General features: G+C 42.6%; 1 protein-coding gene across 1 annotated transcript in view; it reads right to left on the reverse strand.

Annotated features, from left to right (window-relative positions):
- The window catches only part of dnah7 (dynein, axonemal, heavy chain 7), a 58,438-nt gene extending 42,863 nt beyond the window's left edge, over positions 1 to 15,575 (reverse strand). The window contains exons 1-20 of the mRNA XM_078090071.1: positions 15,411 to 15,575; positions 15,028 to 15,124; positions 14,675 to 14,855; positions 14,379 to 14,478; positions 13,712 to 13,892; positions 13,528 to 13,597; positions 13,229 to 13,354; positions 12,740 to 12,859; positions 12,204 to 12,387; positions 11,882 to 12,040; positions 11,157 to 11,423; positions 10,783 to 10,910; positions 10,444 to 10,522; positions 9,963 to 10,187; positions 9,683 to 9,829; positions 9,008 to 9,187; positions 7,685 to 7,825; positions 6,888 to 7,255; positions 6,194 to 6,380; positions 906 to 1,099 (exon numbers count right to left, since the gene is read on the reverse strand). Coding sequence (XP_077946197.1) covers positions 906 to 1,099; positions 6,194 to 6,380; positions 6,888 to 7,255; positions 7,685 to 7,825; positions 9,008 to 9,187; positions 9,683 to 9,829; positions 9,963 to 10,187; positions 10,444 to 10,522; positions 10,783 to 10,910; positions 11,157 to 11,423; positions 11,882 to 12,040; positions 12,204 to 12,387; positions 12,740 to 12,859; positions 13,229 to 13,354; positions 13,528 to 13,597; positions 13,712 to 13,892; positions 14,379 to 14,478; positions 14,675 to 14,855; positions 15,028 to 15,124; positions 15,411 to 15,485 — 3,209 coding nt within the window. The 5' untranslated portion in view covers positions 15,486 to 15,575. The remainder of the gene's footprint in view (positions 1 to 905; positions 1,100 to 6,193; positions 6,381 to 6,887; positions 7,256 to 7,684; positions 7,826 to 9,007; positions 9,188 to 9,682; positions 9,830 to 9,962; positions 10,188 to 10,443; positions 10,523 to 10,782; positions 10,911 to 11,156; positions 11,424 to 11,881; positions 12,041 to 12,203; positions 12,388 to 12,739; positions 12,860 to 13,228; positions 13,355 to 13,527; positions 13,598 to 13,711; positions 13,893 to 14,378; positions 14,479 to 14,674; positions 14,856 to 15,027; positions 15,125 to 15,410) is intronic.
- Positions 15,576 to 16,201: the final 626 nt, after the last annotated feature.

Raw genomic sequence — 16,201 nt, forward strand, 5'->3', positions numbered from 1 at the left:
TTAACGTTACTCTTTGAAAGGTCAATGACCTACTTTGCTTTTTTATGTTATGAATATTACTTTTTACAACATTTAGGGACATTAACTACCAGAAGACGACTCACATTCACACCCTGTCTTGTCATTTTTTGATGTTGTGAAGCCGGTTGTTGATCTGGGTCACTGCAACTCAAGTGCAATGTTTGCCAAGTCCTACTCATTATTGCAAACTTTTCTTCTTTCTATTTTTGCTCTGCAGTATATCTCTATGTCCATGTTGCTTTTTCAACAGAGACATTGAGAGTCACAATGCCATTGACGTTTTGGCATTTGCATGCCTCGCTTTCTCTATGTCCCCTTTTCGTCGGTCCAGCACTGCATTCAGGGGGCGATGACTGAAATTCATGCTTTCCCCACACTACACAGCCTTCTCTTCCCTTTGTTACATAAGAGGTTGTGACCGTGCGCATCTCTGCTGATGTGATGACAAGTCCCAGAAGCCAAGGAAGGAATAAAGGAATGGTGGAGTGAAAAAGAAAAGAGAATATCTTCGGTCTGGATTCGCATTCATTATTAACCAAACGCCTCTGGGTGAAAATAAGACACGGTTAGCTTATCACTAAGGACTGTGGGGGGTGGGTGTGCATGCTTGTTAGCGGTCTCAAAAGAAGAAACTACTTGTACAGTGTTTTCCATTTTCTAGACTTGCTTATTCTTTCCCATAATAAATCTCAGTCGTTTTATGGAAAGCGGTCTGTTCATTTATTGATTAATGAACTTGGTAGACTCCTGATGAAAACTCAGTAGCTACGGTGCTGCAAATCATGGCCACTACTGTCAGTATAGTCCAACTGTACACAACTATTCTCTTAACTTAATGATAAATATCCTTGACTGGGTGATGCCTACGTGTTTTAGCTGCTTACCTTGTCGGGTCTTTGGTCTCAGAGAGGATTTCCAGCAACTCCTCATTAGACAGGAAGAAGAAGCGTGGGAAAAAGAGACGCTTCTTCTCCAGGTAGTTATTAAGGCCTTTGAGGATCATCTCCAGGAGCTCATTGGACTTTTTCAGCCTCCCCGGCATCTGGTCGATGGTTATCACCTCCAACACATGCTTGTCCTAAAACCGGCGACAAGAGAACAGTTTAGTTTAAAGCAGGTTAGTCTTGGTTAAGTACTTTCGGTTAACTTCAGCAATGATTTCTGTGCTGTAACACGAACATGGGCTCTTTCATTTTATCACAAGGAGTCAGCCTCAACATGTTGTGGCATCACAAGGGGCCCGGTAATAGAGGGCCGCTACATCCGTGCACAGGATGGGTACAAGATGGCCGCCGCTGACACTACATTTCCCAGAAGGCCTCAACAATCCCCAGCTGTAGGTGTTTAAGGCACCTAACTGAGGTCGGCCGGAGAGTATAAAGACCTGGCTGGGAGGAAAGGGGAAGAGCAGATTGGGAACAGGACCTACATGGAGGAGCCCGGAACAAAAGCCCGGGAAGTCGACTGGAAGACAGACCTTTTTAGTTAAGGAACTGTTTTTCTCCTCGGGGACACTTTTTGTTGGTAATGGACATTTTTTTGTTGTTGCAAGAGATTTCCTAAATTGCCTGTTTTGGGAAAGAAATGAAGCATTACCTTTTTTGTAAAACCTTCTAATTTTTGTCTGTTTTTAGTTCGGTAGCCCTATTCCCCCCCTCTCCTAGCTACCTCTTGTGACGTTACAATGTATTGAAAACACATTAATGGATCTGTGAGTTTTATATTGGTTCTAATTAATACTGTAGAGCTAATGGAGCAAAAGACCACTTTTATGTGATGCACAAAGGCATTTGTGAAACAAGGAAACATATAAAGAGAAAAGCGGTTTGTTGTGCTCATTATTTTTCCAACACTGCCCCGCTGCCGTGAAGGCAACACTGACACACAACATCCAGGCCCACTTGTCAGACAGCGGCCCCGAAAAAAACAAATCTATGACAGGAGAGCAAAGGAGATTTCACCCGATGGCCTGTCACCTATGAAATATTACAGCTCTGACATAATCTCATGTCTACACAAACTCAATATCTTCTGGCATTATCAGCCCCAGGAAGTGACTTGTGAAAAAAGTCCATCCAATCGCCGAGGTTGGCCGGTGACTGTCTGGACCTGTTGGGTGATTCAAAAAAAAGGTGGATGTTATGCTCTGAATGGAGTAAAAGAAAACAAAGAAAATAGCTAAATGAAGAGGAAAATAAAGTGTGGTCAATGTAAAAAAAAAAATTGAGGAACATGAGGTGCCATCTCTGCTTGATCTTCTTCCGCAACCGAAAACTATCTTTGTTGCTCTACAGGGTTTTAATCACCACCAAACCGCTCCAGCGCTACGCTTATGAACAACATAGCTTTCGCCAATGGAAACAATAATACAAACTTCAAGGGGAAGCCGCTGCTACAGTTAATATAGCAGGCCTACAGAAGGGACGGTGTACTTTCATCTTTGTTTGATGTAATCAATTTGCCTTGAGCCTGATTTTGCAGGATGCGAGAGTTTTCACATCTCCTAGCAACGCGCAGACAAAAAAAACCCTCTCCAAATCAATAAATATGTCAATAGAAATTGTATGTGTAGATGGAAAATTTTAAAAAGAGATTGCACTGATGCCAGAATGCTGCTACAATAAAGTAATAACATGAGAGAAATATGCAGGCAGCGGTTATTCATCGGTGGTCTATTCAAATGTGCTTTGGAGAAAAAAAAGCTTGCATCGCTTTGACGGGGCACAACTTCTGATTTGCATCAAGTGATGCTCCCTGTCCATGGAAACGAGGGGAAGCCACTGAAAGATCATTCTAATCAAGTTCTGCTCCAAACCGCAGAGAGTATCTTGAATGAGAGACTAAAAATATTTAGATCTTTTATTTTTAGCTTTTGATTTGTCGTGATGACTTAAGTGGAAGCAGCGGCTGTGACCTCAATCCAAGGTGACTTTTCAGCAAAATGATAAATGTATTAAACAAATAGGCAATATTCCGTAGAAACAGCTTAAATTACACTAACTGATACACTTCAAAGGATAAATTAAATGATTGAGCTTTGACAGCGCTTCATTGGGACGTACAATTCCACCGGCTAAGGGTGTCTGATTGATGAACAGTGATTCTAGCTTTTCTTAGATTTCATCAGGACAAAGTAATAACCGGGCTATTTTTATATTGAGGCTGCCAGCGGGAAGCTATTCATGAGGACAGTGAAGGGATAACAATGCTCTAATGCATGTATTATGTGTGATAATGTGGGTTTTATGCACCAAACAGATGGCGTCACTGGGGAAAAGCAACTGTACGCAGCTGATACGGCAGGTTTGGAATCTGTGTGGCTAAAGAAATATACAGATAATTGAAAAATTCTTTCTTTCTTCCAACCTGCCACACAGCACACATCCATGAAAAATAATGTTCTGTTCAGTGCACATCATGCAGATCATATCATGAGTATGATATCAAGTGAAATACTCTTTTGCTGACTACAGTGCTGTATTGGCTGAATACATCAGCTTATTAGCAGACAATATGTCAGTCATCTTCTTCCTCCGATCCCCAGCTCGTTAGAGGGGTTAAAGGTTCAGTGAGCGGCGACGTTAAAGGACAGCCAGTCCATAGGAATGAGTCTTTTAAATCGGCCCTGTTTATTTTTTATTATTTTTATTTTCTGCAAATAATACATTGCAGCACTACATAGGCGACACATTAAAAGAGGGAGAGACTGTGAGGCGCTGCATGATGAGTGGATCTTGAGCAGCTCCCAGTGGTTGGTCTGATAACCACAGCTCGCCCGGTGAAACCCTGGAGTGAATTTCTCATTGAATCACAGAGCCGGTAACAATGAAAAACACTTCTTCGGTGTCTAGACCCAGTGAAGTAAATAAGCGCTGTGTCTGATCTAGTTGCTCTAGTTTGCATTATACGCATGAGGGTAATGTGTTGTGTGATGTCACGAGAGGCTTGGTCTTGGAAGGGAGATACGTTCACCGGCGATGGCTCTAACTATGGCTCCATCTGCTGGTGCCCCGAAACTCAGAGCATTCCCCTCACACCTGAGACCCATCAGGGTGTGACGACCCGGAGGCCTTCATAAAGGTGGAAGACACACCGTTGGAGGGAGACGAGCTGAGAAGAGCAGACCAAGCCATAAGGATTCGAGGAGGCAGGAGAGACCGGGAGGACGGTGTTGTTTTCCTTACAGAAGTGGATTTCCGTTAAGTTAAGTTCTACCGGCAAAGATTGACCGAAGCCTGAGTTACCCCCTGTTTTGACTGTTTTCTGTTGAACCTGAAGGACGGAAATTAAAACCTTTTGTTATATTTTGAACCCGGTGTCCTCGCACTATTTTGAACTACCCCGGAGAGAGCGGCGGCGCCTCTCGTGACATCACAGTTGACACAAGACACTTTTTTGCAATGCTAACTTATATACAAGCACACCATCGTGGTTGAAAGAAAAGACTTAACAAATAACTGGGTCATGATTTCTGGAAAGAGACATTTCAAATGAGTTTTTTAAAATGTATTTCTTAACATCTGAGCACCACAAGCCGAGAGCCATAATATAAAACTAAGCAACTTACACCCAAAACGCTACACAGACAAATTGCACCACAGGTAAGGAGAAAGATATGCACATGGGATTTGGGGGTGAACTGTTGCTATTTATGTCCCTAAAATATTGGAAAAATGTCTTGATAAATGCAAGATAATGAAGACCATATGTTCTGCAGCTGGATAAGTGTGTGCACACAACTCACAGTGGAGAAGAGACAGGTCACATGCACATCTGCATGTGCAGGCTGCCTGTCCCTCGGTGACCTCATTCTCTTTGTGGCTCAGTGCGGCCCTGCCCCCTCCAGACAAAATCCATAATTCCTATTTGATGGCGCAGTCAGGCTGAGCTTTCTGTAGGACACTGTCTGAAATTGATGTGTCTCATTTCAGGTCTACTGAGGACGCCAATTACCCTTTGGAAACTCTTTGAGGATGCTGGTGCAACACTCTCCATCCTCGCTCTGTTGTTTCCGTCTTGCCCTCGGTCCCTTTTCCTACGATTCCTTCTCTCTCTGCACGGCCTTTTCCTGCTTCTACTGTACACCGCTGAGCTGCTGGTTCTCCGTATTTCATTCTCACCCTGCTGTGCTCTGTGTTATTGTTACCTTCGCCACACTGACTTCATCATAGAAGTCGGCGCTGTGTCTTAATTACGGTCAAATGAATTGACCAGTAAACTTTTTTTAATCAGGTGTGCAGCATGTCACTGTTGATGATTGGTTTGCATTACTGAAACGTGTGGTGCAGTTACCGAGGATCATTATCATACCAGTTGTGTGGAAATAACTACAACTCTTTTGCAGGAAATGGCCCTGTACCGTCAATAGCCCAATTTGATTGTTGGATGTGTTCCTAGTCGACCAAGATTTAATTGGCTGCCGCCATGCTTTTATTCTCGTATATTCTTGGAAATAATGGCACCGTGTGCTCCTCAAACTGTCCATTCCACTATTGTTAAAAGCATTTACTCTTCTCTAGACGGCGAGCACGTTAAAAAGATGGACCACAGCCTAATATTTGGATTTAGACCTTGTCGTTTGGGTTTATCTAACAAGGGTATTTATTTTCCTAAGGGGTGACAAGGCGTCTGTATAATGGTAGGGGCATGTCAATACAATTTTCAAGCACAGATTTATCTGTTAAAAAACCTATGACCTTTCAGTCAAATAGCAGTTTCCCTGTAAAGGGAACAGTTTCTTTGTTATCTTTGGAGTCAAGTCATTTCACTATAAGTTGCCTTTAAACAAGGTCAACCAGTACGAGAGGGCAAATGTTTTTCTTTCAACATGTCCGCCTACATGGATGATGGAGTTTTTGTTCTGCTAATAGTTGTTTTTAAGGGTATACCGTGGACGACATACTTTATTACAAACCCAAAGCCATTTTTTGACATATCTGTTTTACAGCATACAGTGTAGTTCCCCCTTAAAGTTATGATTGTGGTCCAGTGGTCTGTAATTACATGCAACGCTCATATCTTGGCACTATCTGCTCCCCCTTAGGATTTCGCCTATTGATCCATTCCATCCGCTATCCACAAAGAGTCGCTTATATTAAAGACATTCGTCCTAGTCATTACTGCACCCGGCTGCAGAAATACTATCTTGTTAAAACCATATCAAACAACCTACCAGTAAAACTTGTTTAATGGTGTCCCTCCAGATTTTGTCGACAGTGTTGAAACGACGTCCCTCCTCAGGCATCTGAATCATGATGTCCGGGGAGCTGAATATGGGCTCCAGGTAGAGCCAAGTGGACTGAACCTTCAACCACTGATCCAGGATCTCTTGGAGGAGCAACAGTTTGCCCTCCCACTCCCTGCAGGAGAAGATGAGTACACGTGAATGTACAGTAACAATTAACGCAATCATTCTCCATATCTATGTATTTAGTTTAATCCTCACCAGGGTAACCACTCCCACCCACAGATCTACACAATGGAATTACAAAGGTCTTAAATGTGATATTACAAAAAAAATGTCACAGTAGCTGCTTTAGCTTCCTGACAAATATTTTATATTTTTATATGTTTCAAAAAGCTAAAGGGAGTATATTGCAGATTATCTCACATGTTACAGAGAGGATCAGGGAATTGCATCATGTGTTGAACTCCGAGGCAGATGAAAATGAAATAACCAATACGATCAATGGAAGTTGTTTGAATCGCTTTTTGAAGCTACAGCACAATCTGTGTGTTCTGCTGTCAGGAGTGCTTCACCAAACACAGAAATACCCATCCAACTTCCAGAGTGATATAATTCAACGAGTGCTTACTTTCCAACTACTTATTGAAGGATTTCTGCTCTAAATCCCCATTTATCTCACCGTATCTCCACCTCGAATGGCTTAATGAAGGGTGAGCCCCTCATGGTTTGTGTCTTCACGATGTGGTCGTCCAACAGCATCTGCACTTCCTCCACGGACGACAGGATGGAGGTGCCCGTCTCTCGGTAGGCCAGCAGGTTGAACTCCATCTTGCCCCACTCACTGGCCATTTTCTCCATGGCCTTCTCCAGGGAGTACTCCTTGCTGGCCACCTCGCTGATCCCCTCGAAGCGGTCCAGGTGCTGCTCCAGGTGCAGACACAGGAACTGAGCCACGCATGCCTGCTTATCAGCTGGCTGCAGGGAGATGCCAGCCACCTCCGACATGGTGTCCCAGTGGCGATCACGAAGGCCCGGGTTGCACAGTATCTATGAAGGTGGAGAAGTACAAAAGGACTTTATACTTATAGGCAAGGCAAGGCAATTTTATTTGTATAGCGCTTTTCATACACAAGGCAGACTCAAAGTGCTTCACATCATAACATTTGATACAATAAAGTGAAATAAAATGCAGAAATTAAAAGACAATTAAAAACAGCAAATGAAATTATAAATTAAAATCTTATTTAAATTGTTTAATTAAAAGCAGAGGTTAAAAGTGCAATGTAGGTCAAATTTAGCAGAAGGCGAAGCTGAACATAAAAGTTTTCAGTCTTGTTTTAAACGTGATAGTCAAAACAATCTATTAGAGAGACGTTTGAATGTATTCAGTATGATGAATTATCAGCAATATTTCAAAGTAATTGAAATGAAAGTTATTTGGACTACAGATGTGGAATGTTTCTGTCAGGGTCGTACCTGGACTAAAGGAAGGTGCTCCTTGAAGTCTCCCACCTTCATCTTCATTGTGGTTGCTATGCTCAGGGCTTTGGGCACATCACTGAAGCCTTTCTCCAGCTTGTACAGTGTGCGCCAGTAGTTACCAACGTCCATCTCTAACTACAAGGGTACAAGACACCACAGAAAAGACAATCACTATGAATAAGAAATTCTGTCCTATCACAAAATGGTATAGGAAGTGAACACAGGAAAGTAGTTGTGAAGTTGCTGGCAGGGCAGGCTTAAGTGAGTAGATCGGATTGGTTGCTAAGCGTGTGCTATGGGGTCTCAGTGGTTGCTATGGCAGAACCAGTTGATTGCCGGTATGTTGTTAAGCTGTTGCTGTGAAGGCCGGTTACTCGGGGGTACCGGGCGGTTGCTCTGGTGTCTTCCAAGGACACCAAAGTGTTTCTAGGCAGTTGCTTTGTTAATTGGGGTTGCCTCGGGGATTCAGTGGTTGCTAAAGTGAGATGTGTTTGGAAATAACCACTCTTAGTGTAGTAAACGCACCAGTAATGAGGTAACACTGACTGACAAAGGGCACGGAGCGCAGTTAAGGGAAAGATGAGTACTTAGACTAGAATGAGTAATTCATTCCTTTTTCCCAGTAGCAATATTAGAGAAATAAAGGGGCTGTGTCAAATGTTTTGAAATTGGATGTCTCGTCTTTATGCCGTTATATCTTCAGTACAAAGGACTTTGCATTCCCTTGTTGTTGAAAGATGCTAAACAACAAACCAAAAAACCGCTTTGTCTCGCGACTGCTATGACAAAAGCCCATTTGAGTTGTCTCGCTTCCCAACATTGGTACGCAAAGAAACAGAAAATCGAAAAGTGCGGAACAGGACATTGGGTCCAATGAGTGAATGTGTTTGTGAAGTTTTAGTCCAAAGTGCGCGTCTCAGTCTCTTACAAGCTATAAAAAAAATTGCATCAATGCCATGTAGACACAGCCTATCAAAGCAAAACAGCTGATGTGCCACATGTTTGATGTATGGCATGCAGTATGTTTGAAGACCGAAATCCATAAATGCCTGTGTAGGTGTGTGAGTAACAGCGTGCAGAGAGGCAGCTTCATAGAAATCCTGTAGAGTTACTGTGAATGAAACCTGAAAAGCTGGATAGGTTTAAAGGAAAACAGGAAGAAAGAGCTGTCAACGCCTTCAAAGAAAACCAAATTTCAAATGAAGCTTTGTACTCAGAACCAGCTGTTACTGCTAGATATCTTACAGGATGACACAAATAAATCCTGCAACATCCCAGTACACACGTCATCGTGTCCAATTTTCCAAACTGTGGTACCTTGTCTGGGTTCACACCCGACAGCGGTCCATGGACCCACTGCTCGTACTGGTTCAGGAAAGCAGTGGCTGTCTCGTAGAGGTGCAGGAAGGGTTTGAGCTGGTCCTGGATCTTCTTACGCTGCGGATAGTGGGACACGGACCAGCCGAAGGCCTCCTCCTCTAGATTGAAATTGTTTATCTTTCCAGAGCGGCAGAAAGGCGGAAAGAGAAGTACAGGCGAAAGCATAGTAGGAACAAAGAAACCAAGAGAGAAATAAAAAGAAAAGAAGGAAGGATAAACAGTTGAGTTTGATTGTGTGGACGTCAATAACCAAATCTCTTCCAACACATGGGAATGAGTTCTTCTTTTTTTTGTCAAGCAAATGCTGCCATCTACAGGAAACATATTTAAATGCACATTCTAATAATTCATCTTTAAACACAATACAGTAATCCAGTGTGCAATGATAGTGTATCTTTCATCTATCAAAAGCATGTCTATCTCACCTACTCTATATTCAGTATATAATTGGTTCAGTGAAGCATTTCTAAAGTCAAATATATTGCTCAATAATAAACTAATACCTCAAGCAGCATGGATCGCATCCACCAATGAGAGGTGACTTGTACTGATGCAAACATATTATTAACTGTTGGTTCTCTATTTTTGCAAAGCATTGAAAGTCTTGTGTACCTTTTCCATTGCTAACTCCAGTTTAGCATTGAGGGCCTTGGATTTCGTCAAGTGCTTATTGAGATCCGCCAGCTCACCAACGGAGGCAAAGTCCTCCACCTGCGCGCTGTAGCTCTCCAGTTCTTCCACAAAGCGGTCGCGGCGCAACTTGAATGCACAAACGGAAACGCCAGCAAAATACATTTTTCATCCACATGAAAGATTTGTTTTCTGCAGTAGTGATATAAAAACATTCCAGTCAACAATTGAGTTGTTCGAGATATAGTGTAGCAACACGGACCTTTAGGCCACTCTGATATTGCTCGGCCGTTTCGGTAATGATCTGTTGGTGTTCCTTAAAGATGGATGGCATACGGTTGAGCCAGTGGAAGGCCTTGTTGTTGAGCTCCTCGTCCAATGGCGAGAGGGTGGTGACATCCATCAGGGAAACCAACTGTGTGGCGGACTTTGCCAATCTTCGCTCCAACAGAGGAATCTCTGTGGTCCGAACCTTACTAATGAAGGCCTGGGTGGGAGCACAGGGCAACAATGTAAACTAGTGTAGCACTTCCCCAATAAGGCAAAATTGAAATACTTAAAAATGAGAAAAGGTGATTAATGGCAGCCATTGACACATTCCAGTTAGTAGGTGTGAACAAAAACATGTAGAGACTTGGATCTGTATCTTTACAGCTTAGTGGACTGAATTGTGAGAGGCAATTGTATGCACTGTAACTCACAGCTCCAAGCGGGTCCGTGACACAATCATTCGGGTTAGTTACCTTCAGCTCGATCAGTTTCTGAGTGTCAGTTGGTGTAGTCAGTGCCTTCTCTGCAATTTTCTCAAATTCATCACAGAGCCTGGGGGAAGAAGAACATGGTGTCACCATTTGGATAGAGGCCAATAAAGCTCTAACACAGAGACTGAAGCCAAAAAGGCTTCCTTGATTGCCCCAATTGTTATTTTGAAGGAGACACCAGAACGGCAAAGCAGTCTTTGTTTTTCTGTGCACTGTTTTTTTGAGGTCAAACACAAATGTGATGGTAAACCAGTTAGTGAACTGTTGGGCTTTTTAAGGTGGTTGTGAGGAGAAAATGAGAAAACTGCAAAACCGACTAACGTTTTGTTGATTTTCTGGAGGTCCTCCAGCATCCAAGTGACCAGTTTCTGCTGCAGCTCCTGGGCGAGCTTTACCAGAGAGCGGATGAGCTTATGGGACTGAACCTCAAACATGCCAAGACGCACAGCCTGGAGTGTCGGTTAGAACACAATCAACATCATTTAAGAGAGTGGTCAAACGTAAAGATATATCGGAATTTATTTCATTTATTACTTCATTGTTGTCACTCAAAATTCTACTCTTCATCATATTAATTGACATTTTAGGCTTCTTAAGATGTCACCAAAAGCTAATTGTCTGACATGCCGAAGTAATATCTAACTTTTACAGCCATCAAATCATTTCTGATGATTCCAACGTGCTGGATCAAGCACCTGGCATGATGTGTGTTGGATGTGGTCAGCAAGCTGCTGGTAGCGAACCACCTCCGCCATGATTTCCTGGAAGGAGTGCTGCTCGCTGAGGAACTGCTCCACATCCTGCTCGGCCCGCCTGGATACCAGTGAGGCGTATTGATCATACTCGTGGACGTACTCCTTGGGCTTGACAGCTTCAGCCCAGAACACAGCGTGCACCTCCTGTTGCTGGGCCTGGAGAATCTCTGGCAGGATGATGGGCTTCAGGGTGTTTCGGCTTCCTGACTAGGAGGACACAGAGTGGGTTATGAACACAAACTGAAAAACAAGACATTTTAATGCCATGATGAGCTATTGCCATTTTGAAATACGGAATAGGGGCCTCTGGCTAACAATACTGCAGGACCAAAACTGAGTTTAGATCATTCACAATGTGCCAAAGTATTGAGGCACTTATGATACTTTGTTTTTGTTGTTTTAGAGCAGTGTTGATTCGCCTTTGTGATCATTTTGGAGGCTAGAGTTCGTGTGTATCCCCAATGCCTTTTTTATCAATGCGGGTAGGCTAAATAAGAAAAAATAATAATATATTTATAATAATAATAATAATAGTGATTCTTGATAATGATCATGAAGTTGTTGCAACATCGCTGTCAAACAAGTGAATTACACCCGATATGAAGGCATGATTTAATGCAAAACTTCTGTTTTGCATACTTCACACACACACTTTCACTTTTTACCCATTCTAAGTAGAGTTTGGTTTCCACGCAAGGCACCATGCTGATAGAGCTCAGTAGGAGTTCATAGACGTGAAGGAGGACCTCCAAGTACAATTTGAGTTCGGGCTCAAACTTGATCTCCCTGTCCTCCAGGGTCAGATGCAGCACAAAGCCTGACTGCTAAGATGGTGGAAGTCAAAGCAAAACAAGGCAGACAAAGAGGGAAACTGTTAGGGTCCACTTGTACGTCTCAGTCAAAATCTAAACAATATTTTAATGACATGATAACGTATTCCAGTGGGACTCTTCTGAGGTGATGTGGGCTTTTTAAGCATTCTCCTACCGGGCCTTGGGAGAGTAGGTGTGTATAGTCCGTCATTGAGTTCAATGCAAGGCTCTGCAGTTGGGAGGTCATCAGAGCAGCGACACAGTTAAAGAAAGCAGGCAGTTTGGCCTTGTGTTGTGAGGCAGGAACCAGCCCGGACCGGCACCCCTGATAGTAAATGTCGTGCACTCTGGGAACCCAACTGGTGTAGAAAGAAGCACATGGAAGATTTTATGCAAAAAATGTCAAATAATGAAATAGTAATAATACCAAAGGGGAAACCGAGGCAAAGGACCAAATGCGTGGCTTCATGCTGTCTCTTTGCTGATCCAAAACCATTCCTCTTTCACCTTAATGGAAGCAAAGCCAGCCAAACACTTGCCAGAAAGGCAACAATGTCCTCGGACCCCTGAACTACCCACAGAGGTCTGCGCACCTTCTTATGCTCAAATTCTAGTTCACTTTTGGAAGGTGAAGGGAGCTTCAATTCATCTTCCGAATGGCAATTGAAAACGGGTGTGCCTAAGCACGGGTTTTTGGTTATGAGGACTCACTTTTTGAGGAGGATTCCTTTGGCGTTTTCAACATGGCTGGTGACAATTTGCTGAAACACATGGAGCTCCATGGACTCCTTCATGCTGTGGAACTCCTCTACATCTATCAGACGTAGATTCCTGCAAATAGGTCATCCAACAAGGTGAAACAATAGGCAAACAGAGATACCACCGTGATTGTAATGTATTTTCATGGGATATGGACATGGGATAATGTAGAATTCAGAAAATGGCGGACAATTTTTAGATGGGTGTCCACGCTGCGGCGGTACTTTTGTACAAAAACTGGTAAATACTGTCAACGGAAATTGTAGAAACCAGAAAACACAGTTTCTCATGCAAACAGGAGATTCACACCCATTGCTTTTTAAATAAGTATTTAAAAATAAAAGGCTAATTTGGCTTTGAGCTGTTGAGTGAGTTTGATCAACTAATTTCAGTTTCATTCTAAATAGTTCAGAACCCAAAATGATATCATTGCATACTTACTTGTAAAAGACATGCCACACGTCGAGCACCTGCTGCATTAGGGGGTTGAAAGAGTGCAGACTATCTTTCATCCTCTTTCCTGCACGAACAAAGGCTTTGTTCCATGGTTTGGGCAATACCTCCATTCTGACAGTGACAGATAATAGGAGAACAGACTTAACAGACTCATTTCCTCCAGCAAATTATATGAATCACAATGCAAAAGCCATCCAGTCACTACTTAGAAAAGGCTGAATTTCTGTGTTACACTTCTCACAAGGTACAAACGCAACATTCTCCGACATATCCTGCTGACTTACTCAAGCCTGTGAGAGGGACGTTTTTTTGTTTTGTCCTCGTCCTTTCTTGAGTCTCTGAATGTATATTTCACTGCAATCAAAAACCAAAGATATTGGTAGAAGAATAAGTTAACCAGTTGTGTAGTTATCCAGTCTTGAATCATTTTTAGTAAGAGTTGATGAAAGTTTAAATGGAAATAAATACAGATTGCTGCCTTGACGCAGAGCAGATAGTCCTCGTTAATCTCAGTGACCAGTCGCTCAAACGGTGTGCTCTGGCTCGTCAGGTGGTTGGATACCATTTCCTGAATGTTCTTCAGCAAAGAGTCCCCCAGCGGAGCCACATTCTCCAGGTCAATCCCTTTCTGGATGTAGTAATTATATCTCTGGCAAGATAGAATTTTACAAACCATTGTGTGACTTTTCTGGTGACGGGGTGATCACTGGACAAAGAGAAAGCTAATTGGTGTGGAGCATATGATTAATATTAAGTGCAGAACATTTACTATTGGAGGGGCTTTAAATATTCCTATTCCACTAGCCAACACCAACTTCATTTGAGTTCACTCATTTAAAAAAAAAAAGAAATATATAAAAAGATAAGTAAAAACAATCTCTATAGATGCATAAGCACAAGTTATACCACTATATCAGATATGTCTTACACACGACAAAGACTACACTGAGAGAGTATAATACTTAGCAAGTGTAACCACTGAGAGCGACAAAACAAAACAGTGACTAGAAGGCAACATGCCAAGTGCCTGGAAAGGATTTTGTAAAGGGTGATGGGCACAACACCTTCATTATGGACACTTAGACAACAAAAATGGGCTTGTGATATTTAGCATCAAAGGTTTCTTGCTTTTCACCATTTCACGATTATTCTTTTCTGAAGATTTATAAGAACCACGTGGTGGGGAGTTGCCAAACTCCTCTTCCCCCTCCTCCACCTCCTCTTCCTCTTGCTGGCTAAAAAGAATTGTGAAATGTGAGTCACAACAATTGGCTCTACATGTTATACAGGAGTGGGATTGTTTAAAGTACTAAATTGTCTATTCATGTCCTTCATGTGATCCAAACCAAAGGAACATCTAAGATATGATTACATGCATAAAAGGAATTATCAGGAAGGTTAAGGTCAATAAAAACAAATACCCCCACTCACCATATGAATTTCACCAGAGTTCCCCGGAGATTCTTGCGCTTTCTATACATTTGTGTGAGGCTTCTGCTGCCATGCTTGGACGGCCTGTGGATCGGCCCTGCGTTGCTGCTGTGGAGCATTTTCCGGCGTCGACCATAACTCTGAATTAGTCCGCCGTCCGCCCCGTCAGTCGGGTGATCTTCTGCAGCACACACAGTTCAATCAGAAATAATACAGTCCTTAAAAATCCAACAGTAGCTGGAATGACCTAATCCGAATTCTAGTCTAATGCTCGAGGTGGCGTGAAGTCAAAATGTTTTAACAAAGTTAACTAAAAAGTATTACCAACTCCAAACTTGCACCATTGAACTCACTATTCACAGCTGTTTCGGTCCCTAGAGGGGTCTTCTGGAGGGGGGGAAACAGCAAAAAGGAAGGTTTGGCGTCCATCCAGGGCTGCTTTCTGTAAACCTGGAACACGAGTGCAGACTAGGTTTGTGTTTGACGTTTAACATTAGTTACAATCCAATTAGTGTCTAACGTTATAAGACATTGAGCTTTTTTGTAATGATATTGCAGCGTTAAGTGTCTACATTTAACAATACAATAACTGATAAAGATGTTAGCTCGGTGTCATGTTCAGTTAAGCTAACGTTAAGTTAACTAAACCCCCATGGCAGATGCGTTTTTTTCCGCGTTAAGAAATTGATATAACGTTACTTTTTTTCCAACCTCACATAATGGTTTCTAAACTTACCGGCGGTGAGTTTGGTGGCAAGAAGCTATCAGTGGTATTTTTTTTCCTCTTGGCGGAATTCATGTTAGTTATCATAAGCTAACGATAACGTTAGCTATTTAACTGACGTTCAGCCAGTGTGACGTTGCTAAGGCCGTTGCTATGGCAGCAACGGTGCACTCGCGCGAAGCTTTAGCTCCACCCATAGGCAACGGGCACGAGCAGGAGTTACGTTGCAGATTTCTACGTTAACTGTGCTTGTTAATCAAAACCTTTATACTTTGTTTTCTTTCTTTGCTGGTATTCTACAAGACAGCGTACCGTTTACTTGTTTTAATTAAATCATTTGTGTGGTGATTTGGGTAACAGTGATTACTTGCTAATAATACTAATCCAAACTGACTTGTAAATTTAAGATACTTTTTGAGTTTTGCCCATGTTTTATCTACTTCCCTTAGCGTGTTTTGTCTAGAATACCTCCAGTCTCAACTTCACCTTCCCAGCGGCCCTGGCAACAAGTGATTCACGCCATGTCTCCCCGCGGTCACGCGCCGTAAGCGCGCGCAGGGCAGCCCCACCTCCGTGCAGTCAATGCGGGCACGCAGCACGCGCGAAGCAGTGCGTTCGCTCCGATCCGGTCTAACACACAGAATATCTTTGTACCTCAAGTTATGATCACACATTATAATCTCCACCGCTTTTTGCTTGAATTCTTAAGAGTAGTATACAGCGAATTTTTGATGGAATTGTCCAAGACAAGATTCCATGGTTATTCTTTTTGCGGTTTTGCCAGATGTCCCAGAGTATTCCGT

The sequence above is a fragment of the Gasterosteus aculeatus genome, chromosome 16 (genome assembly GCF_964276395.1).
Source record: "Gasterosteus aculeatus chromosome 16, fGasAcu3.hap1.1, whole genome shotgun sequence".
Classification (NCBI taxonomy): Eukaryota; Metazoa; Chordata; class Actinopteri; order Perciformes; family Gasterosteidae; genus Gasterosteus; species Gasterosteus aculeatus.